At 46.5% G+C, this 26,231-nt stretch overlaps 2 protein-coding genes across 2 annotated transcripts in view; both read right to left on the bottom strand.

Moving 5' to 3' along the window:
* LOC115088562 (inactive dipeptidyl peptidase 10-like) overlaps positions 1-11,886 on the bottom strand; it is a 51,669-nt gene extending 39,783 nt beyond the window's left edge. Inside the window, exons 1-5 of the mRNA XM_029596819.1 lie at positions 11,799-11,886; positions 10,759-10,850; positions 5,185-5,232; positions 4,535-4,653; positions 3,490-3,537 (exon numbers count right to left, since the gene is read on the bottom strand). Coding sequence (XP_029452679.1) covers positions 3,490-3,537; positions 4,535-4,653; positions 5,185-5,232; positions 10,759-10,850; positions 11,799-11,813 — 322 coding nt within the window. The 5' untranslated portion in view covers positions 11,814-11,886. The remainder of the gene's footprint in view (positions 1-3,489; positions 3,538-4,534; positions 4,654-5,184; positions 5,233-10,758; positions 10,851-11,798) is intronic.
* A 774-nt stretch (positions 11,887-12,660) lies between these two features.
* Positions 12,661-26,231, bottom strand: part of LOC115087471 (inactive dipeptidyl peptidase 10-like) — a 135,520-nt gene continuing 121,949 nt past the window's right edge. The window contains exons 9-13 of the mRNA XM_029594695.1: positions 26,071-26,191; positions 24,714-24,868; positions 24,366-24,463; positions 21,970-22,093; positions 12,661-13,197 (exon numbers count right to left, since the gene is read on the bottom strand). Of these exons, the coding sequence (XP_029450555.1) occupies positions 13,174-13,197; positions 21,970-22,093; positions 24,366-24,463; positions 24,714-24,868; positions 26,071-26,191 (522 nt within the window). The 3' untranslated portion in view covers positions 12,661-13,173. The remainder of the gene's footprint in view (positions 13,198-21,969; positions 22,094-24,365; positions 24,464-24,713; positions 24,869-26,070; positions 26,192-26,231) is intronic.

The raw sequence follows: 26,231 nt of genomic DNA, 5'->3' as shown, positions 1-26,231 counted from the left end.
TGAGGAAGCAAATAAGCATGGGGGTAACTTTCTGGTGCTGGGGGTTACCCTTAACCAATAAGCCTACATACTGTTAACGCAACTCCATCATTGCTCTCTGCTTCAACGGCAAGGGGTAACGGGGAATTGGATTCAGACAGTAACCAACAAGGGCCCTAACTTTTTCCGTTTGGGAAATTGATAAGAACGGGGATGACCTGCATGGTGCAGCTCATGCTGCCATGAGCTTGCTGGGCAGACTGGATGGACCATTTGATCCTTTTCTGCCGTCATTTCTATGTTTCTATGTAAATATTTTCTAAATAATGGAGCAAACAGATGGATTTTTAGAATGACGTGTGTTCTTGATTTGTTATATATTAATGTGTGTATATTTGCACTCATGTGCCTATAGGGCATGGAGGAGTAGCCTAGTGGTTAGAGCAGTGGGCTATGAACCAGGAGACCAGGGTTTGAGTCCTGCTATCACTTCTTGTGACCTTGGGCAAGTCACTTTACTCTCCATTACCCCACCTACAAACTTACAGGCCAATGCATAAAAAGCAGTGCCAGGCGTGTTTGACCCACACACATTTTGGTTCGCAAGCCGCTCAATTCAGTATTCAAATTAGACGCAAATCCAAGTGGCAGCATAGGAGCATCAAAAGTGAACCTATGAAGCAGTAGGCATTCGCAATCCATTTTACTGTATAAAGCGGTCTACAGCGCCTATACAGTATCCAGGGTGCACTGGCGCCATACCTGTCATTTCAAATGTAATTTCAAATGTAATTTCAAATGTCATTTCAGCAGGTAAGTGGATGGTTCTTATCTACAGACCCTGCATGGACACTGGGGCCGCTGCCCTGAGCATCCGGATGTCCTTAACCGGAGGCCACCCCCAACCTTCCTCGTCCGGGCGCTTAAGGACGTGCAAGGACGTCCAGGCGTCTGTGAAAGACGGAGCCTCTGAGCATGGACGCCCGGAAAGAGACGGGAACGCTGCCTTCCAACGTCCATGGCCGCTGCCTTGAGCACCCGCCCGGACATCCAAGGTGGGGCTTCCGTTCATGGATGTTCCCGCCTCTTTCCGGACGTCCATGATCGGAGGCCCCGCTGCCTTCCAACGTCCATGGCCGCTGTCTTGAGTGCCTGCCCAGACGTCCAAGGTCGGGGCTTCTGTTCATGGACGTTCGCACCTCTTTCCCGATGTCCATGACTGAAAGGCCCCGCTGCCTTTCCGGACGTCGATCATGGCGCTCAAGGCAGCGGCCATAGACGTCTGTAGTTCATGTTCTGCCAAATTGTATGCTTTGCATGTGCTCCTCTTCTGTTTGGTTGATTTTCCCTTTCTATTCCATGTGCTCCTCTTCTGTTTGGTAGATTTTGCCTTTGTATTCCATCTTTATGCTCTGCATGTGCTCCTCTTCTGTTTGGTTGATTTTCCCTTTGTATTCCATGTGCTCCTCTTCTGTTTGGTAGATTTTCCGTTAAGGTGTCCATGTCTCCGCTGGACTCCCGGAACCTCAGAATGCCTAATAGACGCTGGAGGAAGGCCTGGCGCGGCTCCCATCTCTCCGGCGTCTGTAGAGGCGTCCATGTCTCCGCTGGACCCCCGGAGCCTCAGGACGCTTAGTAGACTCCGGAGGAAGGCCTGGCGCAGCTCCCATCTCTCCGGCGTCCATGTCTCCGCTGGACCCCCGGAGCCTCAGGACGCCTTGTAGAAGCCGGAGGAAGGCCTGGTGTGGCTCCCATCTCTCCGGCGTCCGTAGAGGCGTCCATGTCTCCGCTGGACCCCCGGAGCCTCAGAGACGCCCAGAGATGGATGGTACCATTGAACACATACCTCCTCCGGTCTTGCTGCAGGGTTCTCCTGTTGGCTGGGTTGGCTGGGTTTTCCTTGCTGCTGGGCTCCCCTGTTGGCCTCTCCAATCTGCCTTCTAGAATTCGCTTGCCGAGCATTTCTTATTCTGCTTCTCAACCGAATGAAAAAGATCGCCAGAGCCAATATATACATATTGTCCATGACACTGTCCGGTCCGAAGCTGACTGAACACCATACTAACGCCAGGGTCAGGGTAGGCGGTAAATATAGAGGTTAAAGACGCGGTAAATAAGCTGGTTAAAGACGCGATAATTTGGGCACATATTACTGTATCGGGGGGAATAGCTAATCCGATCATTAACATACCATATATATGCGGTGGGCGGAAATGGATATGCATCTTTCGGCAAGCGCTAAGGACGTGTAAAAGCCGATACTGAATCGGGCGTCCGTCTTACGCACTCAAAACATGCATCCAAAGCGGGTTAAAAACCGCGCAACCATGGCTGCGCTTTACTGAATCGGCCCGTTAGATTGTAAGCCCTCTGGGGATAGGGAAATACCAGCAAAGGATGACAATGTAGAATCGGAAAAAATGGACTTTATTGAACTTGCCCGACTCTGGCCGAGTTTCGCTCACATGAGCTGCCTCAGGGGCTTTGAACCAATGTATGAGAGGTTGCGCGGTGAGCATCTGCATTCCGATTCATCTGAAGAATCGTATCACCACCACTTGCACAACCATCCATGAAGTACAAGTTCTTGCTTTTTGTATATGCCAACACTGGGCATGTTGACTGTCCAAACTTGATGTAAAAATACATTGAAACTGCACAGAGCCAATTACATTGGTTCAAAGCCCCTGAGGCAGCTCATGTGAGCGAAACTCGGCCAGAGTCGGGAAAGTTCAATAAAGTCCATTTTTTCCGATTCTACATTGTCATCCTTTGCTGCTAGCCACATTGGATCGGTTACCGGTTTGTTTTCTTGGATAGGGAAATACCTACAGTACCTGAATGTAATTCACTTTGAAGCAATGCAGAATATAAATAAAATAAAGTGAGATTTTACTCTGGTGGACATAAGCATTGATACCTTCAATATTGTGTGCTTCTATTACTTTTATTGCAGCAATAAAGGGCAATCCAGTCTCTATTTTAAATTTATCCAATTCAGTCCCCCATTAATCTGGATTCTGGAAGCTAAGTTAGAGTAGAGGGTCCACAGCTAATTAAGAACATAAGAAATGCCATACTAGGTCATACAAGCCCATCATCTTATCTGACACTGGCCAATCCAGGAATCTATGCATTATTTTCTAATATTATCTGACCCCCCTACCCTTCAACCCGGGAGAAAACCAGTTTGATCTGGGTAGCACATTCTCTATTAGTACAACTTAATGCTTTCATTAAGATTGTATAGTTTACATTTAATATGAAGATAGATCTATAGGACCCATAATCTTCTGGAACTTTTCCAGGTTTACCTATCATTGACATCATTGCTGTGGTCCACTCCTTGGATCTGTTGGCTGAACTGATTCTGGCAGTAATTTTCTTAGTTTTGTTGTCTTGAATATTTTTCTAAAATTCAGCTACTAGACTCTGGGCACAATGACATCACATATGGCAAAGAGGTTATAAAATAGTTGTTGCTTCCCCCTTGAGCAGGTTTGCACTTACCATGGGGATCCTGAGTCTTGTGCACAGATACTTGAGGGATCCTGGGACCTGTGACACACAGAATGTGGTACATTATAGGCTTTAGTCATAGGAAGCCAGCAGATCATCAAAAAAGCAGACACACACTGCCAGAACATGGTAGTGCCTGTGGGAGATGGTAGGCTGAAGCATTGGAGTCTTAAATTCTCCATTTAAACATAGAAAAGGTACAGCACAGGCAGCAGTAGTGCAAGCTTCCCTTACACACACACACTGCCTCACCACAGAACAGGTACAGCACAGGCAGCAGCAATACAAGCTTCTCTTACACACACACAAACAAACACACACTGCCCCACCACAGAACAGGTACAGCACAGATAGCAGCAATACAAGCTTCTCTTACACACACACACACACACACACACACTGCTCCACCATAGAACAAGCACAGGCAGAAGCAGTGCAAGCTTCCCTCACATACACACTGTCCTACCACAAACAGGTACAGCACAGGCAGCAGTAGTGCACACTTCCCTCACACACACACACTGCCCCACCAGAGAACAGGTACAGCACAGGCAGCAGCAATACAAGCTTCTCTTACACACACACATACACACACACACACACACACACACACACACTACCCCACCACAGAACAAGCACACACTGCTCCACCATAGAACAAGCACAGGCAGCAGCAGTGCAAGCTTTCCTCACCTACACACTGTCCCACCACAGACAGGTAAAGCACAGGCAGCAACATACTGCCCCACCATAGAACAGGTACAGCATAGGCAGAAGCAGTGCAAGCTTCTCTCTCACACAAGCTTCCCTCACACACACTCTGTGCCACCACAGAACAGGTACAGCACGGGCAGCAGCAGTGCAAGCTTCTCTCACATATTGGTTTGGCAACATTTTTTAACCCTTCTTTGGAGTGAGTATTTCTAGGAGAGAGTTTCTCTCCTTATTGCTTGTTCTATTCTTGTGAATGTTTTAGCCCTTCCCTCCATCCTATGTGTGATGTCTATCCCAGGCACATTCTCTTGTAACATGTCACCTTTGCAGTACAGGATGAAGTAGCTGTTGCTGGGACTGAATTCGGCATCAACAAAAGTGCAGTTAGGGAGGAGGTCACAGGTTACACAGAAGCGATTAAAGGGGCCATGTAAGTCGACACTACCATGAGAAAAAGTGGAAAACATTCTGTTAATAACTCAGCTATGCCAAAATCAAAGCAATAAACCCTGCGTCCCCATCTTCATACTCTCTGTGAGAGATTTTCAAAAGAGTCCACCCAGGGGGGCAAAGTCCACAGATACTCAGAACCTGCAGCTTTGGTACAAATTTTCTCCTTTGTAATGGAAATATTTTATTAATCTCCATTAAAACAACGGTTAGCACCCTATCAAACCACAGACTGGGTACAGCATTGGCAGCAGCAGTGCAAGCTTCTCTCACATGTTGGTTTGGTAATATTCCTTAACCCTTCTTTCCAATGAGATGCTCGCTGTTTACAGTTTTGTTATACCTTGTTCTAATACTGTTTTACTGCTCTTGCAAAGAGGAAACCACCCTGGCTTGCTTTTCTTTAGAAGGCATTCTTTTATCTGAACAAACTGGGTTGTGCCACAGATCTCTAGCGGGTCTGTTGCTGTGATCTCACTGTCACAACCCTCCCTCTGCATTTCTTCTGAGACCTCTCCTCACCTGTATAAGTGCCTTCTCCTGGGCATGTCTTCTGTACTGAGAAAATATCTAAAAAGGAAAGAACTGAGGTCAGTGCTGGTACTAATTCTGCATGGCCAAAATGCCTCATGCAAAGAGCCAGTATGCAAAAACTGATTGCTTGCTGGATGGGTGGTTCATAGATAGAGTAATGACAGCTCCCTGCTAGGTGAGTAAAGACTAACAGGCTGCAAAAGCATTACTAAGGGGCCGATGCAATACAGTGCGCTCAGCCGAGTGCACTATAACCCGCAGTCGGACGTGGGTTAAATAGGCGGGGATTAGCGCCTATTTAACGTGTGTCCAACGTGGAGTGAATGCGATAGCATGCATGTGAATGAGGCTATTTACTCATTCATCCAAATGCAAAAAAATAAATGTGTGTCTCAGACGCACATTTATCGCTCAGCTATCAACGCCTGCCTGGAGTAGGTGTTAATAGCTGAGTGCATGTAAAAGAAGTACAGAAAAGCAGAAAAAACTGTTTTTCTGTACTTCTTTAAAAGTTGAAAAAAAAAGCCCTCAGCTGGCCACATTGAAAACCGACACCGAGTTATCGGCATCGGTGTTCATAACCGTCGGTGTTTTTAACCGGCAGACCGCCGGTAACCGCGGGGTCGGGTTAGCAAGCGACCCTAGCACCTCCTTGCTAGCGCGACCCTCTAATTTGTTTATAGCATGGCGCCCCCTTTGCAGGTGCCATGCACGCATTAAGAAAGCGGGCGCTGAAAAGTCAGCGCTCGATTTCCGCGTTTATTATAGCATCGGCCCTTAAGTACTTAAAAGACTCAGGGCCCATATAATGTCCCCCTGAGATTTTGATAATCAATCAATCAATCAGCCTTTTCATCTTAAGCCCCCTCCCTTCTGCTCCAAGAATAATCCTGTAGAAACTCAGGACAATAGTATTACTGAAATCCTGCTGGCCTTAAGGGGACAATGTAAGAAACTGACACCAGTCACACTGGAAGAGCTAAGGAGATGGACTATGCTGGCTGATTCTTACAGGATCAGTGATGAGCTGTCAGTGTCTTATCTAGGGGCTCTCACCAGCTCTGTTCCACTTGGTGAGGTGCTTCTTGCTTTCACAAAATTATTTAAGCCTCCACCACCTCTCTGTATACAACAAAATACATTTTACATAGAACATACAATAACTTAAAAGCTGAAAATTACCTTCCAGTCATGAGATTCTTGGCAGATTCTGAAACTGTTACTGGATCAGCATACAAATTATCTAAAAATATTGTATATAGAAACATAGAAATGACGGCAGAAGAAGACCAAACGGCCCATCCAGTCTGCCCAGCAAGCTTCACACTTTTTTTTTTCTCATACTTATCTGTTTCTCTTGGCTCTTAGTAACCTTTTGGTTCTATTTCCCTTCCACTCCCACCATTAATGCAGAGAGCAGTATTGGAACCACATCTAAGCAAAATATCTAGCTAATTAGTTAGGGGTAGCAATCCCCACAGCAAGCAAGCCACACCCATGCTTATTTGTTTACCCAGACTATGTAATTCAGTCCTTGTTGGTTGTTCTCTGTATATAGATCCACTTTTCTTCATTCCCCCTGCCATTGAATCAGAGAGCTATGCTGGATATGCGTGAAGTATTGGTCTTCCTCCCCTGCCGTTGAAGCAGAGAGCTATGCTGGATATGCATTGAAAGTGAAGTATCGGTCTTCCTCCCCTGCCGTTGAAGCAGAGAGCTATGCTGGATATGCATTGAAAGTGAAGTATTGGTCTTTCTCCCCTGCCGTTGAAGCAGAGAGCTATGCTGGATATAGTATCAGACTTATTTGGTTTGGGGTAGTAACCGCCGTAATAAGCAAGCTACTCCCCACTTTTTTGTGAATGCAAATGCTTTTTTCCACATTTCCTCTTGCCGTTGAAGCTTAGAGCAATGTTGGAGTCGCATTAACCGTGGGTATGTTTATTGAATAAGGTTATTATCTCTAGGTAGTAGCCGTCATACCCGCGAGCCACCCACTCTTCATTCACATCCTCTAGACTTTATGGATCCACAGTGTTTATCCCACGCCCCTTTGAAGTCCTTCACAGTTCTGGTCTTCACTACTTTCTCCGGAAGGGCATTCCAGGCATCCACCACCCTCTCCGTGAAGAAATACTTCCTGACATTGGTTCTGATTCTTCCTCCCTGGAGCTTCAAATCATGACCTCTGGTTCTGTTGATTTTTTTTCCGATGGAAAAGGTTTGTGGTTGTCTTTGGATCATTAAAACCTTTCAAGTATCTGAAAGTCTGTATCATATCACCTCTGCTCCTCCTTTCCTCCAGGGTATATGAGCTTTAACACCACAGAAACCCCTTCCTCAGATGTCACATCAGAGATGCCTCTCACATTTGAAGAAGGGACCTATGTGGTCTCAATAGCTCATATATAATACTGACAATGATCCATCACAGCTGCAGAGAATCCAGTTTACTGTAGGAGACAAACAGCTACTAGATCGCTGCTTTACATATTCCAGTCTCTTGACTGGAGATAACATGCTTTTTTTTCTATCTTTGTTATCGGGGGGGGGGGGGGGGGTGTCTTTTTTACTAGTCTCTGTCTCGGTTTCCTGAGGTCCTTGTCAGTCTTCTCCTTACTCCTTTTCTAGGCTCTCCTGTCCAGCTGCTCTGTTTCAGTTTCTCCCCTCATGCTGCCTGCAGTGTCTGCTCAGTCTCACCCCCTCCTCTTCCTGTGGGAACCGGAGTGGGGGGGGGGGGGGGGGTGAGTTTGGAGTAGTCACTGCAGAAAGAAAAAACTACTGCTCTACTCCCTTTTCCAGCCCCTCTCCCTTCCTGCTCCCTGCAGAGAAATAAACAGAACAACCGTTTGAGATTCAGGGCAGTGGCCAATAGATCCAGAGCCATGAGCCATAGGTGCCCATGGCTAGCAATGACCCTGGCAGGTTGGTTGATGAATGGGTGAACAAAGAGTGTGTCGATGATGGAAAAAGGGTAGGAATGTAGCTTTCTACCTTTGCCATCAGTTTGCCAAGATATGTGCGAATGTTCCACTTGTTCTGCAAACATAGTAACCTAGTTATGATGGCAGATAAAGCTCCAAATGGTCCATCCAGTCTGCCCAGCAAGATGCTTATGGTTTAACTGCCGCTCCCTGTGGCTCAATGCAGGTCAGATGGATTATTGCTTTCTGGAATCTCCTCACATATTCACTTCTTCCTTTAAATGGGACTAAGGATGTACATTGTATTTTGATTATATTTTGTCCTGTTTATTATTGTGTATGAAATGTATTTTATGAAGTGTATTTTAAACCTGTTGTAATTCTTTTGGATTTGATAAAATGCAGTATAAATGTAGCATAAAATAAGAAATGCCATGCTGGGTCAGACCAAAGGTCAATGAAGCCCAGCATCCTGTCTCTGACTGTGGCCAATCCAGGTCGCAATTACTCAACAGGGTCCCAAAGAATACGTCCAATCCTTCTTGCTCATAATCAGGGATAAGCAGTTCTTTTCAATTCCCCAAGTCTACATGGCTCACATTAGTTTTCAAAAAGGGCTCCAGGGAAGACACAAATAACTACAGACCAGTGAGCCTGTTGTTGGTGTCAGGCAAAATTGTAGAAGCTATTCTTATAAACAAAATTACTGGCATATGGATAGACATGGTCTGATAGGGAAGAGCCAAGTTTAGTTTATTGCTTGATTGATCGCAAACCTTACATAAGTAGTTCAACATTGATAATGCAAGCCTTCCCTTTGCTAAATACATCTATTAAAGTTTTTTTAAGCTGCTAATAAACACGTGGATAAGGGTGAGACGCTCCATATAGAATACAGCTGGGTTTTAAAAGTGTTTACCTAAATTCCTGGAGGAAAAGTCCATAAACCATTATTATGTTTGTTACCCTCCATTCCTCAGGTAGAGAGGTATTTTTGAATGATAGGTTACAGTTACCAATAGCAGGTCTAAAATGTCATATTTGAGTTCCTTTAGAACTCTGGGATGAAAACCATCAAGTCACAGTGATTTGCTACAATTTAGTTTGTCAGTTTGCTCTTTCATCTCTTCTAGATTTACACTGATTTGATTCAGTTCCTCTGAGATATCACTTATAAAGAATGGTTCAGGCGTGGGTGTCTCCCCAATATCCTCCTCAGTAAACACCAAAGCAAAGAATCCATTAATTTTTTCTGCTATAGCCTTGACCTCTCTGTTGCACTCTCTGCCCGCGGAACCCCCATGCCAATTCCATCTACCCGGCAACGACTCCGTGCCCTGCCTGAGACATCGGCTGCCACGGCCTGCCTTTCTAGTTCCACTCCACTCACACCTGCCGGGGCATCCTTGGCCTCGCCGGCGCATGAGACGCTGCCAGCTTCCGGCCCCGTCTGGGGTTTCCTCTAGGCGTGTGTGCACGGCACCGGCAGCTATTTAAAGGGCCTTCGGCAGGAAACCTGGGACCACCCCAGAGGATGACATCATCAGCACGGGCCTATATAAGGCTCCCTCGGGCCGTACTCAGACGGATTGGCAACGAGTCTCCTGCGTTGCTTATCTCGGGATCCTGCGCTTCTCCTAGAAGGACTTCTGTTCCAGTACCTATCTCCGGTTCCAGTACCTGACTCCGGTTCCAGTACCTGATTCCTGCTCCAGGACCGGACCTTGCTCCCTTCTTCCTGGAACCTCTATCGGACGGATCTCCTGGCTCTGAACTTTGGATTGGACCTCATGCTGTTCGTTTGCCGCCTGCCTCTGAACCTTGGACTGGACTTCACTTTGCCTGTCAGCCTTTCTGCAGGATCGTGGCTCTAGGCTCTGACTCTAGGCAGACGTCCACCTCCTTTCCCTGCTGCTGACAGCTGAACTCAGCCAGTGTGGCCTTGTCAGCCAGCCACCTGTCTCCTATCTCGTTCATGCTCCACCTTCGGACCCAGCACCAATACCACTCCTCAGGGGCCCACCTAAGTCCAGCAGGCCCCGGCACCCAAGGGCTCAACCTGCGGGGAACGTGGGCTGGTACTGGCAAAGCTCCAGCTGGCCCCTGTCTTCCTTCGGCCTCGCCACCTGACGTTGGGGACCTGTGGGGGTTTTCCCTCTCAGGTAGCATCAACCTCAACTCAGGCTAGGGGTCCACTGACCACACCGTGGTTCCTACACTCTCTGAGCGCCCCATTTACTCCTTGGTCATGTAGTGGTCCAACTGAGACCCTCACAGGCTTCTTATTTCAAATGTACTTGAAAAAGTTTGCATTGTTAGTTTTAGCCTCTGTGGCAAGCTTCTTTTCAAATTCTTTCTTGGCCTGCATTATTACTGCTTTACATTTAATTTACCAGTCCTTAACTCTTTTTCTATTTTCTTCATTTGGATCTGTTTTCCATTTTTTTTTTAGTTTGACATGTCATCTCTCTCTGATTCATGAGTAGGGGAACAATACATCCTCATGGTTCTAATCCTCTGACCTTAAGCAAGTCACTTGAGCTCTCTGTGCTCAGCCTTTAAGAAATTTGAGGACGGGACCTTTACCTTATGTGATGCAGAGCTCATTACACAGGATAATAAACAAGGTTTCTCTTACATTTTCTTAGTTTCCTCTTCATAGGCTAAGATCTTTGTCACCTCCCAGTTGCCAGATGTCAGAAACCGAATAATATTCTCTTTCCCGCTGGGCTAGAGCATAATACAGAAACGAAGTCTGTGAGTGGTAAGATCATCCTATATTGTAATTTATTATGCCTGTTGACTCCAAGGCCTTTATAAAGCTTCCTAAAGAAGGCCTCATTCAATGTACTGCATGCAATACATCTGAAATCTTCTGGAGGGGAGGAGCTTTATTCATAAGGAGAGATGAGGTGACATCTCATTTTGGAGAGACTGTCACAGATCATGAGCCAGGCTTTCATGGCTGAACTCCTTCTAGATCCTGAGGGGCGACAACCATTGAGAATGTCCTAATGGTGAACTGAACACAATCCAGGGATACAAAACTCTCTGCCCGAGGAGTGCGGCCACCGCAGAGAGGCAACATTTCACTGTTAACTGCTTCCAGTGAATACCCAGTTTAATCTGTGCGCATGGTGCCATCTGCCACTGAAAGCAAAGGGCTCTTAACTGAGAGATGTTAGTGATTCCTGTAATTTCCATCCCACTTTAAAAAGTTGTGGTAGCAGCAGTGCCAGATCTAAGGAGTCGGGAAGCAAAGCCTAGCAAGTCATCTGCTGCTTGCTTGCAAATAAGAACATGCCATGCTTACACAGACCAAAGGTCGACCAAGGCCAGCATTCTGTCTCTGAGAGTGGCCATTCTGGGTCACAAGTACCTGCTAGATCCCAAAGGCTAGATCCATTCCTTAATGCTCACTCCCAGGGATAAGTGGTGGCTTTCCTAAGTCTACCTGACTAATAATGGATTATGGATTACTATGCAATTCAGGAGCTGCCTGTGAGTTTTCTGTGTAATAGGCACATAATATATATACAGTACAGCCTAGGAATGAGTTCCGGGTTGTGTATTTGACAGGAACTTGTCAGTAAGATCAGGGACAGTGGTTCTGATATTACAAACCCTGAGCCTGGCCAGAAGGTGGAAACTGTGGATGTGACACTTGTACACATTTACCTGTGATGAAAACATAGCAATATGGCAGAATTCCCCCCGAGCCCCCTGCTTCACTGGCACTGATAAGAAGAGAGTCTCCTCATCCTTTGAAAACAGTGGTTCTTCCTGCTGGGGAGAATGGCAGGTGATTAGATCATGGAGCATATGTTAAACAGTGATGCTTCCAAAAATATGTGCACAAAAAAATGTGTGGACAACCATGGGTTAAACTGTGCGCTCTACCAAGCGTACCTTATTACATTGGCCTGAGAGAGGTCTGCAATAAGTAGACAGGTCCAGAGCCTGGGCTAAAAATATGGAAATCTGACTTCTGCATCAGAAATGCAGAAAGAGAGCAGAAATAAAGGAGAGGTAGAGAATGCGAGAAAGAGAGAGGGCAAGACAGAATGAGAGAAAGCATGGTAGAGAATGAGAGATGGATGGGGTGGGGGAAGAGAGGGCAGGAGAGAATGTGAGATAGACACACAGATAAGGAAGGACCACAGGATTTACCTGTTCACTCACCCACACCTCAGATGAGACTTTGTATTTCTAATACAAACAGACACAAGAGGAGAAAGATAATGTGAGACCTTGAGAGTAGGGAGAATCTTGCTTAGGGGCTGAATGGTGCTGAAAGTCAGTGTCACCGAGCTGCTGGCAGTGATACTCAATGGTACTGATGCTGACTACATTACTTGGAATGGTTACTGTGAGACAGAGCTGCCATTTGTGCTGCTGGTTACAGTGAAGTTAAAGTGACGGGAATGGTGCTGGTGCTGATACTAATGATGGTTGCAGTGATGTTTTCATTGAAATTGTGTTGATGGTTATGGTCTGTTATGGTGCTAATAATGTTGATTATGATGAGCTTACAGTGAAAGGTTATGGTGCTGGTGCTGATACAGCTGCTGGTTATAGTGGTGTTTCCATGATGTTTACAATGAGGTTGTGGTGATGGTGATGATGCAGCGCTGATACTGTTCAGTCATGGTTGCCTTGATGGTTGCGGTGATGGTTATGTCACTGGTGCTAGTTATGGTGAAGTTTCTGTAATGAGATTGCGGTGATGGTTGTAGTGATGGTTATGTTGCTGTGCTGATACTGCTGTTGGTTATGGTGAAGTTGCAGCAATGGTTACAGTGCTGGTGCTGGTTATGGTGATGGTTGCAGCGATGGTTATGGTGGTGTTTCCGTGATGGTTACGATGAGGTTGTGGTGATGGTGATGGTGCAGCGCTGATACTGTTCAGTGATGGTTGCAGGGATGGTGCTGATTTTGCTGCTGATTACGGTGCTGCTTGCGTTGCTCCTAGTCCCAGAGTTGGTGAGAGCAGCAGTAAGAATGACAGTAGCAGAGAGATGTCAGATGCATGATTGGCCTATGCTTTTGCTTTTCACTGCTTTCCTTTCCACGGCACCTGTGGAGTACGAACAGAACACAAAGACTATTTTTAAAACCCTCCAAATATAATCAGAATCTCTCTAAATATAATTGTAGAGCTCTAATGGTCGCACTGCTCCTGGAGAACACTGGAATCTTGGTAGATGGTGATAAGGACAATCAAATGTGCAGTTGCCTTTACTAAGTCATAGCTTTCCATTGTTCGTACTGTCCTCAGATCTGATTTCCACCATTATTTGAGCTTCCCCTTTATGTACTTGCACTCTGGGGCTGCTTTATATCCCCATCTCCAGTGTCCTACAGTTGACACTGTACACTTAGTATTTCCCTGCATAATAAGCACAGAAATAAAGGTCAACAACAATAAAAAAAATATGGTGATACCTTTTGTGACCATAGATCCCTAAAGTGTGAACTTAAGGTCTGTAGCAAGAACGGCATTAACTTCTACAGCTTACCCTCTGTTTTCATTTGCTATGGGTTGGTGGTTCTGCAGTACTAGGCTGTAAGTAGGTCACTCTGCCTTTAAGTGAGCGTGTGACTTTGACTTTCTCAACTGAAAAGGAGTTATTTTAAAAAGAGTCTGCATTTGGAACTCTAGGGAACAGGACCTATTCTGGGTTCTGCTGATTTCACTTAGACACCTTCTGCTTTCCCCAGTCCAGAAGTGGTCTTACTCGTCTTGCCAGGATGATGGCGTGCCAAGTTATGACACTTTGTGCTAATGCCTAGTTTCTCCTCAAGGAGCCCTAGGAGGAAGCCTGGACACAGCCATTTTGCAAGATTCAATTTTCCTTTTGGGAATAATCTTCAACCAGATGAACTAGGTGCTGGTGAATGAATAAGCCAAGTGTTGTGTGAGATGCCAGACTGGTTGATTTCCTGTTGTTTAGTTTAGAGCTAATGGAACTCATAACAGTTTGCTACTATCGGGTAATAGATTTTATTACCCTGGCTATCGGTGCTTTGATCTCTTCTGTGGGAGCCTGTGACACTTATTATTTGAATTTTATTGCTGATTGCCCAGAAGAGCAAATACATTGTTTGCCTGTCAGAGCCACTAAACCTTTTTTTTTAGGGAATTGGAGTGATCCCAGGGTTTGGGGTGAAGATCCTGTGTCTGACAAGAAAGGCTTGAAGAGTTTGGCCAGAGTTTTATTCAGGAGGCAGTTGGAAGGGAAAACAGGTTTGTTTTTACTGTTTCCCTGTCCAGTTTGAGCACCTCATTCATTTCTCCCTCTTTGAATCTAGTCCATATCACTTGACCACCATTTGAACTCACTCACCAGTGCAAGGAAACCACCAAAACCCTTCCACACCTGGTTTTATTTTACCTTAGTAAGGATAACACTTTTGTTGGACTAATGTAATACAATTTCTCGACTGGCTTTTGGGATTAACACTCCCATCCTGGGGAGTGTTCTAAACAGAAAACAAAGTTGCTCGCCAGGAATTACATTGGTTACCAGTAAGGGGTAGAACTTGTCTTACTTACAGAGCATTATATAGAGGTCTATCCTTATATCTGGCCAATCCTGTATTTGTTTATAGACCTGTTAGGCCCTACGATCTTCTCGACAAGAATTGCTGGGATTTCCTTCTCCTGGTGAGACAATCTGCTTTTAGGTATCAAGCACTGTTGTTACAGAAATCCTTAACCACTTTAAAGCCCGACTAGAGACAGACTTTGAAATTTAGGAAATCTGTTAAAACATGGCTTTGACTCATGTTTGTAATTAGTTTTACTGGTCACATACATGGTCTTTTTTAGATTGACTATTTACCTTGGAGGTGCTTAAGCTAATTTTTGTCTTTTAGTTCTTTATGAAAACATTTCTATGCCGCATTATCTGACATTCTAAGTGGCCTGTTTTTCATTATGTGTTTAATGTTCTTCTCTTTGTAAGCTCTTTGAATTGTTGGTGATTCTTATTATGTGCACCATTTGTATATCTATTGAAAGATGGTATATTGTGAGTAAATCTTATGTTCTCCGTGGACAGCAGGATGGACAGTCCCACATTCCCTCCTGCCTGCCCACAAAAGTTTAATCACCTCTTTACTCTGCCTGCCCCTAGTTCTGACACACTGAGAGCGGCTTCGTGCAGGGCCACTGCATGCCAGTTTTCGAGGTTTCTAGCCAATCAGCTGACACTTGTCGCCACATTTGGTGCTGTGTGTGATGAAGTCACCCACATGTGGGGCAATCCACAGAGAATAAGCAGGTTGGAGAAAAAGATGACATTTGCCAGAAACTATTAAGTAACTCACAGAATACATTATAGTGACAGTACAAAGGAAAAAGGGGTGTTTGACATATCAGGGTGAGCAGCAGGTGACAGAGAGGCAGTAGAATTATTTCTGGTAGTTAAACACTCCCCCCCTCCCCGCCTAGTCTCTATTAAATCTTTATATGTGAGTTATAAAGTGTTTGATCATTTTAACTTACATAAGTACATAAGATTTGCCATACTGGGTTAAACCAAAGGTCCATCAAGCTCAGTATACTGTTTCCAACAATAGCCAATCCAGGTCACAAGTACCTGTCAGGATCCCAAGGGGTGGATAGATTCCAAGCTGCTTATCCTAAGAATAAGCAGTGGATTTCTGCAACACTCCCTTAATAATTGTTAATGGACTTTTCCTCCAGGAACTCCTCCAAACCTTTTTTAAATGCAGCTACACTAATAGCTTTCACCACATCCTCTGGCAACCACTTCCAGAGCTTAATTATGCATTGAGTAAAAAAATATTTCCTCTTATTAGTTTTAAATGTATCCCTAGTAACTTCATTGTGTATCCCCTAATCTTTGAACTCTTTGAAAGAGTAAACAACTGATTAACGTTTATTCATTTCATTCCACTCATTATTTTATAGACCTCTATCATATCTCCCTCAGCCGTCTCTTCTCCAAGCTGAAGAATCTTAACCTCTTTAGCCTCTCCTCATAGGAGAATTATTCTATCCCCTTTTTCATTTTGGTTGCTTTCTTTGTGCCTTTTATAATTCCATTATATATTTTTTGAGATGTGACCAGAACTGTATACAATACTCAAGATGAGGTCATACCATGGAGTGATACAGAGGCATTATCTTATTCTGTTTTATTCTCCATTCCTTTCTTAATATTCTCCTAAGACAAGCAGGATGGTAGTCTTCACATGTGGGTGTCATCATCCGATGTAGCCTGGCACGGAAAACATTTGTCAAAGTTTCTAGAAATTTTGACTGGCAGACTGAGCATGCCCAGCATGTTGCTATCTGCACGTCCACGCGAGGTCCCCCTTCAGTCTCTTCTTTTCTGTGATGCAGTAGCCTCGCTGTGGTGAAGCTCCAATTCCTTGAAATTTTCGAGAGTTTTTCTGGTCGGATCTCCTTTCACGATCGGTATCTCTCCATCTTGGTAAGTACCCTTGTTTTCGTTCTTTTTGTCATTCTTTGCGGTCGATTCCCAACCCTTGCACGGTGGTACCCGTCGGCCATCGACCACACACCGGCCTCTTTTTTCAATGGCATCATCAGATTTTCGACGGTGCCCCCAGTGCCCGCAGACCATGTCCATCACGGACCTGCACGAAGTCTGTATCCTCTGCCTGGGGGCCTCACACAACGACCAGGAGTGCCGTTTGCATGACCAAATGACATCAAAGGGCAATGAGCTTTCCCAGATAAAATGGAAAAGCTCTTCAGGTCTCTGAAATCTTCTGCTCCTGCTTCGGTGTCCTCGACGCCCAAGGATCATGGGGAGCCATCTTTGTCTCTTCCCCTGTTGATCCCACTATCCAGCACCCCAAAGGATCGGGGAGAGGGAAATTGATCCTCTGTGCTCTCTCCCCTCCTGCAGACTTCGGGGTCATCGTCTTCCTCAGCGCCGGTGAAAGACCAGGCTGAGCACCAGACGTCAAGAAAACATCAGCACTGGTCACCATCTTGACAAGGTTTCTGTTTTGGAGTAGTATTGGCGGCTACTGAGCAGCCATCGAAGCGGCACCGGCCACCGGAGGCCCCATCCTCCAGTGCCCCAGTAGCCCGAAGTGTTCTCCACCTACTAAGGTGCAGGGCGCCATGCCACCTTGTGAACCCAAGGGTGTGCCAGCGACGCCTCGTCCCCCTCCATCAGTCCTGACCACTCAGAACTTTCAGGAGGAGCTGGACCGCAGAGTGCAGTCGGCAGTGCTCAAAGGGCTCCAGAGCGTTGAGCTGCCAGCGCCACTGGCCCCCATACCGGTACCCGAACCTCCGCCATCGATGCTCGCACCCCTGCTGGAGTGTCTGGACATCCTTCTTGGCGCCCTACCGACGCAACCAGTGCCCAAGAGACTCTCGATGCCTCCTCGGCCAGCGACACCCTCCACCGGAGCAATCCCGATTCCCGGGTCCTCTGAGGAGGATGAGGCCTCGGGGACCCTTTCCCGCGGTTCCCTCGGCGGCTGCCGTATCCCCCTGGTTTACCGCGGCCGAAGCCCCCCTCGATGCGGGGGTTCCATCGATGCCGTCGGTGCTCCCACAGCCTCCAGTGCCCTTGGGCCCAGGTCCGCTGTCCCTTCTGGCCCCCGCCCTCGTGCCTGGCCCAGTGAGGAGGAGGGTCCTTATGACCAATAGGGCGATGACTCTTCGGATTCATCCTCGGAGTTCTCCAACAACCCTCTCTTGGAGCCTTCCCCCCTGGAGAAGCGGCGTCAATCTCCGCCCAGAGACCTGTCATTTGCAAGTTTTGTAAAGGCAATGGCAGAGGCCATCCCCTTCCAGCTCCTGTCGGAGGAGGATACCCATCATAAGATGCTGGATGTCCTCCAGTTCATTGATGCTCCCAAGGAAATCGTGACAGTGCCTATCCACGACATCTTTAAGGAGCTCCTCCTTCGTATGAGGGAACACCCGGTGTCAGTGTCACCTGTCAACAGGAAGGCCGATGCCACCTATTTGGTGCAGTAGGCCGTGGGCTTTGAACGGCAGCACCTCCCCCACCAGTCGGCACTTGTGGAGTCTGCCCTGAAGAAAGCTAGATGTTCTCGGATGCACGCTTCCGCACCTCCAGGGCATAGGGAGGAAAACGTTTCAGGGTGCCACGCTGGTGGCCCACATTGCAACCTACCAGCTGGATATGACCCAATACAGCCGCAATGTGTGGAAACAAGTCCAAGACTTTGCGGAGGGCCTTCCCCAGCAGCAGCAGGAATCTCATGCAGCCATTGCCTGCTGGGCCTTGAAGGTGGTAAGTACGAGGTGAGATCCACCTATTATGTGTTCAAAATACAGCCCGTCTGGCCACCAGAGGCATTGGTGCCAGACGGCTGGCTTGGCTCCAAGCCTCAGGACTCCAGCCGGAGGTTCAAGACAGGTTTGCAAATCTCTCCTGTAGAGGCAAGAACCTGTTTGGGGACAGGGTGAAGGAGGCCATGGTGCATGATACTCTTCAGGAACTCTCTGCCAGCCCCTCAGAAGGCCCTTCCTCCGCCAGGAAGACCTCAAGCCCAGGTTCTCACAAGCCCTTCTACCAGCTGAGGAAATACTATCCTCCAGTTGCCCGTGCTCTCCCACCTCGGACAAGTTCCAGGGGTCACGGCCGACAGCAGCAGGCTATGAGGACCCAACCAGCCCTCCAGCAGGCCCCATCTACAGGCTTTTGACTGGAGGCGAGGGGGCACGAGCCAGACGGCGTTTCCCCTGGCGGTCGACCCCCTGGTTGGTGGCAGGCTCCTTTGCTTTGCCCGCTGTTGGGAAGCGATCACTTCAGACCAATCTTCAATCCCTATCTCTGACAGCATGGATGTTGAAAGTTTAATCTTACAACCACTCAATCTTTCAACCCAAATCTCCCAAGTGCTTATAGCTTCACGTAAACCTTCCACTCGAAAGAATTACGCTTCCAAATGGAAAAGATTCACCTTGTGGTGCAAGCAAAACAACATTGATCCCTTCACTTGCACTATTACTTCGCTACTGGACTACTTATACCATCTTTCAGACTCTGGACTTCAGACTTCATCTGTAAGAGTCCATTTAAGTGCAATCTCTGCTTACCATAACAAAGTGGGGGAAGCACCAATTTCCACACAACCTCTCGTCAGCAGATTTATGAGAGGCTTAACTCAACTCAAACCACCAATTCGACCTCCAGTCACAGAATGGGACTTGAATCTGGTACTAACAAGACTTATGCGTTCTCCTTTCGAACCAATAGACTCGTGTGATCTTAAATTTCTCACATGGAAGACTACCTTCCTCATAGCCATTACTTCAGCTAGAAGAGTTAGTGAATTACAAGCATTGGTCACTTACGAACCCTACCCAAAGTTCCTACATGACAGAGTGGTCCTCTGTACGCATCCAAAATTCCTTCCCAAAGTAGTCACAGAATTCCACTTGAATCAATCCATAGTTTTACCCACATTCTTTCCAAGACCACACTCCCATCAAGGAGAATCAGCCTTACATACCTTGGACTGTAAACGTGCACTATCCTTTTACTTAAACCGCACTGCAACACACAGAAAATCAAATCAGCTTTTTGTTTCTTATGATTCAAACAAACCAGGTAAAACAGTGGGTAAACATACTCTATCCAATTGGCTAGCAGATTGCATACAGTTTTGCTATGAAAAAGCAGGCCTTCCTCTTCAAGGATGAGTAAAGGCACACTCCGTAAGAGCAATGTCAACCTCAGTAGCACACTTCCGTTCAGTGCCAATCCTTGACATATGTAAAGCAGCAACATGGACTTCTCTTCACACTTTTGCAGCTCATTACTGCTTGGACAAGCAAGGAAGACAGGATTCGGCCTATGGACAATCTGTCTTAAAGAACTTGTTTCCAGTATAATCCCAACTCCTTCTACAACCAATCTGCTGTGATCTGCGGCTGACTCATTTCCACAACAACACATCACTGTTGCCTTCATATTAAATGACTCAGCCTCTAGCTTGCTAATCACCCATATGTGAGGACTAGCATCCTGCTTGTCCTGGGATAAAGCAAAATTGCTTACCTTGTAATAGGTGTTATCCCAGGACAGCAGGATGTAGTCCTCACGAAACCCACCCGCCACCCCGCGGAGTTGGGCCTCTTATTTTTTTCTAAATTTATTTTTGGTAACGCTTATTGCTACATATGAGACTGAAGTGAGACCCCTGTGGCAGAGAATATCATGGCATGCCGGGCATACTCAGTAGCCTCAGGCTGCCAGTCAAAAGTTTCTAGAAACTTTGACAGAAGTTTTTCCCGCACTAGGGCTCCATCAGTGACGTCACCCATATGTGAGGACTCCATCCTGCTGTCCTGGGATAACACCTATTACAAGGTAAGCAATTTTGCTTTATCCTCTTTCCACCAGGTCTCTGAGATGCCAGTTATATCTACCTCTTCTATCAGTGCTATTCACTCTAACTCTCCCATCTTATGTTTTAGTCTTCTAGCATTTGTATATAGACATTTCAAAGTACGATTTTTGTTTGTATTAACAAATGTCTTACATTTCTGGACTGTATTGAATTTCCTTTATAGTATCCTGACCATATGGTCATTAATGTAGTGGTCTAGCCCCCAAAAATATTATCCTACGGAGGTGTTGTCTTGCCTTGTCTCTAATGTGTAGCTTCTGGTCAGTTCCTCCCACTTCACGTTTTCTATATTGAATAATATACACTACATTAAAGGAGGAGCATGAGTAGGATCCCCTTATGTTGAATGTCTTTCCCATGTGGGAAACTGTGGGGTCCTGTCGTGTGCTGGCATAGTTTGCAGCGTGGAGATTTGCAAGAATTTGATCATTGTCTCCTTTCTCCGTTTCTGTTAAGAGGCTTGCTTCTTACTAGTTTTTAGATTTAGATTGTTGTAGGTCCTCTCACAGAATCAGGATACTAAAAGGGATTAAACCCTTTTCCTTCCCCTTCAAACTACTATTGTAATGTATTCTGTGATTCACAAATTTTGTGAAACATCTTCGTTTGCTCATTCTGTTTGGACCTGAGGAAGGAAGAGTTAATCCTGCAAGCCAGTCAAGAAATGGATTTAGTCTAATAAACTGTATCACCTTACATTATTTTGTTCATTTGTTAACCTTTATTAGTCTGCATTTCAAGTGGACTAGCAGTCCTACCACACTACTCTATCCTGCATAATAAAGAATGACAGGGCCCCCCTCTGTATGCACAGCCTCCTCCTCTACCAGCTCCAGCAGGAACCCCCAGTCCACTGCATCTCTGCATCTCTTTATTTCTCTCACAGGCGGGATGGAAAACACAAGAGAAGAACCTGAAGTGGATTCCTGTGACCTCTGGTATGAGTTCTGAGCTTGAATGAATATTTTCACACCCTGACCCCCAATGCCCAAGGTGACCTGGCATTACAGCTTAGTTGAGTCTGTTATATGCTGGAGTACTCAGAGAGATTACAGGAACTGGAAAGTCCCAGGTCTTTGAACCTGGAAAGGAGAAAAGTGAATAATGAAGTGCAGCGAAAGGATGAAAGGTATAAGGTACTGGGAGTGAAGGAGGGGGGTGTGGAGTACTTTGCGTGGGGTTTTCAGTGTCAGGTGCTGGAAGGGAAGGCCTGGTGGTGAGATGCTGGGTAAGTGTGGGACCCTGGCATGAGGCGCTGGGTGTGAGGTGGAGCCATGGATATGAGGTACTGGCTGCAGGGCTTGCCTGTGAGGTGCAGGATGTAGGGCACTGGATATGAGGTGCTAGGTATGGGATTTTAGGTATGAGGTGTTTTGCATGTGGCCCTGGAAGTGGGGCTGTGGGCACGAGATGCCAGCTGCAGGACCTGGGTACAATACCCCCTCACCTGTGTGCAGGCTCCAGTGGTAGCTTCACAGAAAGTAAGGATGGAGGAATTCTGAGCGCGGTTCAACCAGCGCACTGCCAGACGGGTGTTGGCAAACCACTTCACCATGGTGATGAAATATTCCCTAAAATCAAGGAGAGACTTTAGAAACTGTCTCCTTCACCTCTTAAACCCCCCCCCCCCAAAAACCCCCCAATTCTTTTCCTGAGCCAAATGCAAATCTATTCCATGCCCTAGATCTAGTCTTATTTTTTAAAATGATTGTTTATTATGACATCAGAGGAGAACATTACTGCAAAATGTGTACTTAGTAAAATAGTGTAAGTACAGAAATCACAAGCAAGATTGTCTTAACAACCCTAGTTCACTAACCCCGCCGACATAGTTTTTAAAACATTGTAAAACTGCGGCAGTGTGCCTCCCTCCCCCCAGTCTCCACACCCGTACACACATCCACACTCAGTCATACACGGCACCACCTCCACTGCACCACTGCTTATGAGATCTCCAGCTGCATTACATCTAGCCCAAAGCCAGGCACGTTCACTGTATTAATCATAAGGCCTGCTGCAGCCTGTGACGTTCTCCAGCAGAGAGACGTCAAATCTGCAACATCTCTGAGACCAGCTGGATTTGTGATATGACTCAAGAGTCTGCTGGGTTTCATGAGGCAGGACCCCTAAGAAAAAACTTCCAAAGGGAAATACTTTTTTTTTTTAAATCTTCATTTGGGAGGTCTGTTCCATCCCTGTCTGATAATTACATGAAGAGCTCCTCTTCAAGGAACTGATTTTTAAATAGCCCCTGAAGTTATAAAGTATGCGGGTACTTTAAGAGGGTAATTTTTAGATGGTTTGACTTGGGTGGACCTGTTGGTTGAAATCTGCCCTCCTCTTCCTGTGCTATAAAACAGGGCAGGGACTGTTACCTGGACAGCAAAGGCCAGGACCGAGAATGGCGAGGGGAGGCTGAAAAAAATGGCAAAAAATGCAAGGGGATTTCAGTTGGAAATCCCTTCGGGTGGTTTATTGTGCCATCCAAAGACTGTGGGTATGAAAGTGCCTGTGGATCTGGCCGGCCCCGAATTTTCAAAGGGAATCTCCTTGTGGGGAGATTTAGTTTGAAAATTTCCTTGCAGGCTGACAGGTGCAAAGTAGCCCACGGGTTTGCCAGCTAGCCACAGAGTTAAAAAAAATACCCCTTTAACGTTCAACTTTTACACTGATTTTCAAAGGGAGGAAACTACCCAGTGCGGTTTTCTTTGAGAAATCACACAAAGTACATAGGATAATAGCACCTGCACACTTTGGGCAGGATTTTAAAAAGGTTATGCACGTAAATCCAGAGGATTTACGCGCATAACTGGCCTTACGCGCGCCGGGCCTATTTTAAAAAGGCTCGGCGGCGTGCGTAAGTCCTGGGGCTTGCAAAAAGGGGCGGGGAGAGGGCGGTCCGGGGCGTGGGCGGGGTCAGCGGCTCCTGGCACAGCGGCCATTTGCTGCTGTGTCAGAGATCGCGTGCCGGCAATCGGCCAGCGCGGGCAACTTGCGCCTGCCCAGAGGCAGGCGCAAAAGGTAAAACAAAAATTTTGGGGGCGGGTTAGAGTAGGGCTGGGGTGGGAAAGATTAGGGGAAGGGGTGGGAAGGTCAGGTTAGGGGGAACAGGGGAAGGCTGCGCAGCTCGACGCGCGCAAGGTGCACGTGCAAGTTATAAAATCAGGGGTCGGCGCACAAGGGGGTGCACGATTGTGCACCTTGCGCGCGCCGAGCCGCGCTAACTTCCCCTGTTCCTTCCCCCTAACCTGACCTTCCCACCCCTTCCCCTAACCTTTCACCCCCCTAGCCCTACTCTAACCCCCCTCAAAAAATTTGTTTTACCTTTTGTGCCTGCCTCTGGGCAGGCGCAAGTTGCGCGCGCCGGCCGACTGCCGGCACACGATCCCCAGCACAGTGGCAAATATGGCCGCTGTGCCGGGTGCTTGGCCCCGCTCACACCCGCCCCTTTTTGCAAGTCCCGGGACTTACACGCGTCCCGGGGCTTTATGCGCGTCGCTGGGCCTTTTTAAAATAGGCCCGTGCATGCATAACCTTTGAAAATCTGGCCCATTGTTTTCCTACCCCTGCCTTCACACCCCCAGGAATACCTCCTCGCAGCCAGCTATAAATAGAAAGGCAGACTAGGCATGTCAATGTGTTTCAACAGGATACAGTGCTTTGAAATTTGTTCTTCAAATGTCTATGCAGATTGTGACTGTGAATTTTTATGTTGGCAGAATTCACCTCCTTATTAAAATCCTATCTGGTCTTGTTCCTATGTGTTTTTTTTCTTATCAAATCCTGAATTTGATTCCCCTTCAGCCGGGCACCCCTGGACCGGCTCCTGAGTGCTGAACTCACTTGTATCGGAAGGTGTCAGGCGGGAGGAGTTCCAGAGTGTGAGCCGGACCATACAGGTTAACCACAAACAGCTTCACCAAGGGAATGGGCTGACCAGCCTGCAGGGAAGAAGGAAGAGGGAGGAAACTTAATGTGCAGAAGTGACATGGATAAGAAGCCTGAAGAGAAGAGACTAGGAGGAGCAGAGTGGGATAACCAGGGGCAGAGCGAGCAACAGAAGCAATAGGAACCAAAAGAAAACAAAGAGAGAAAGAAGAAATGAAAAAGCATGATATGACCAGCAGAGGGAAGGAGGAAGCCCACATAGGCATGAGGCAATCTCTTCCCACGGTCCTGGAGCACACCCACCTTCGAATAGGCATAGCGCTTGCTAGCAGGGTAGGTACTGCCCAGGAAATGTGGCAACTCCATGGCCGGTACATGAGAGTTATTGATGGTGATGTATGCCAGTCGGGCTCCATCCAGGGACCACCAGTGTGCCGGGTACCTCTTGAGGATCATCTCTGCAACCCAGAGCAGAGACCGCGGAAAAGCATGAGACGTGATCATTTCCCTTTATATGGGTTCTTTCAATCGAGAGCATTTGACTTAGCACAAGAGAATAAGGGGAGGACTTTGAAGTTGCCCACCTTGGTGGAAAGAGGGAAGTGGAGTCCTCTGCGAATAGGAAAATACCTACTGTACCTGAATGTAGTCTGTTTTGAAGGCCAAAAGGCACAATATAAATAAACAAAAGCTCCCTTGAAAGAGCAGATCAGTCAAATTTACAAGGTTATTCATGGACTAACTGCTGTTTCGAAACTATCGATAATTAAACCATGGGAAAGGGAGGTGGATGCAAGCCAAGGGGAGGAAATTTGGGAGAGTATGGTAGAAGGGATGTGGAAGTGCTCCATCTCTGCCAACATAGTTGATCAGCAATACTGCATCCTTCAGAGAGCTTATGTGACTCCAAGTACAGTTTTGCTCATGTTTACATACCATTGGCAGAATTTGCAAGATGTATAGCATTTTAAGAACCAAAGGACCTTAGGTGTTGCTATTCCCTCTCATATATAGTGTGCTACAGGACAGATTCTTTTATAGCATTTTAAGAAAACATGAGTGAGCAGACAAAACACGTCTGTTATTTTTAATATGTTTCATAGTAAACTATTTCATGCATTCTCTGGCATTAAACAAACAATATACAAGTATCAAATGGGGAAAAGACTAGATCTCCCTTCAAAGTTATATCAAGGATTCATAAAGTATTACTTGGGAAATGCCACGCCGGATCCCACAGCTTCTTCGCTTTTGCAGACTTACTACTAACCTCTTCCATTAAGACCACAATTTTCATCTGTAGTAGGTTCTGGAGTGAGATGTTTGTCTTATGGTCAGACACCATGGAAGGACAGGGGGCAGTTGGTTGGGAGGGAGTCGGGGCAGGAGATTGGTAATCATGGATTTGGATGAGTTTGGTAGATGATACAGACCCTTTTGTTATTTTTTTGCTGCATATTGCTGTGTATCAGTCATATGATGTGTTTATGTTTATGTTATTAAAATAATAAAATGACAAAAATAGCCAGAAGAACATTATTAGAGGCTCCTTTCTCCCTGCCCCCTCCAGAGTACCCACACCCAACCCAAGGATTCAATACATAACATTCTTAGAGCATCAGCATCCATTGAACAGTTAAAAGGTATAGTTTCCCATCACCTTCATACAGCCAATCAGAGAGCCCATGTAGTATGACGCCCTGGCTCCCAGAGCTCGTCAGGCACAGGGGCTGGCTTGTTGCCTCATGCTGATAGTAGATATTGTTGTTGAATATAAAAAGCTGTGGGGCACAAAACATTACAGTCATGTACATCAAGCAT

This window comes from Rhinatrema bivittatum, chromosome 3 (assembly GCF_901001135.1).
Source record: "Rhinatrema bivittatum chromosome 3, aRhiBiv1.1, whole genome shotgun sequence".
Taxonomy (NCBI): domain Eukaryota; kingdom Metazoa; phylum Chordata; class Amphibia; order Gymnophiona; family Rhinatrematidae; genus Rhinatrema; species Rhinatrema bivittatum.
Note: the sequence above shows the minus strand (reverse complement) of the source record. Positions and strands in the feature narration are given on the sequence as shown.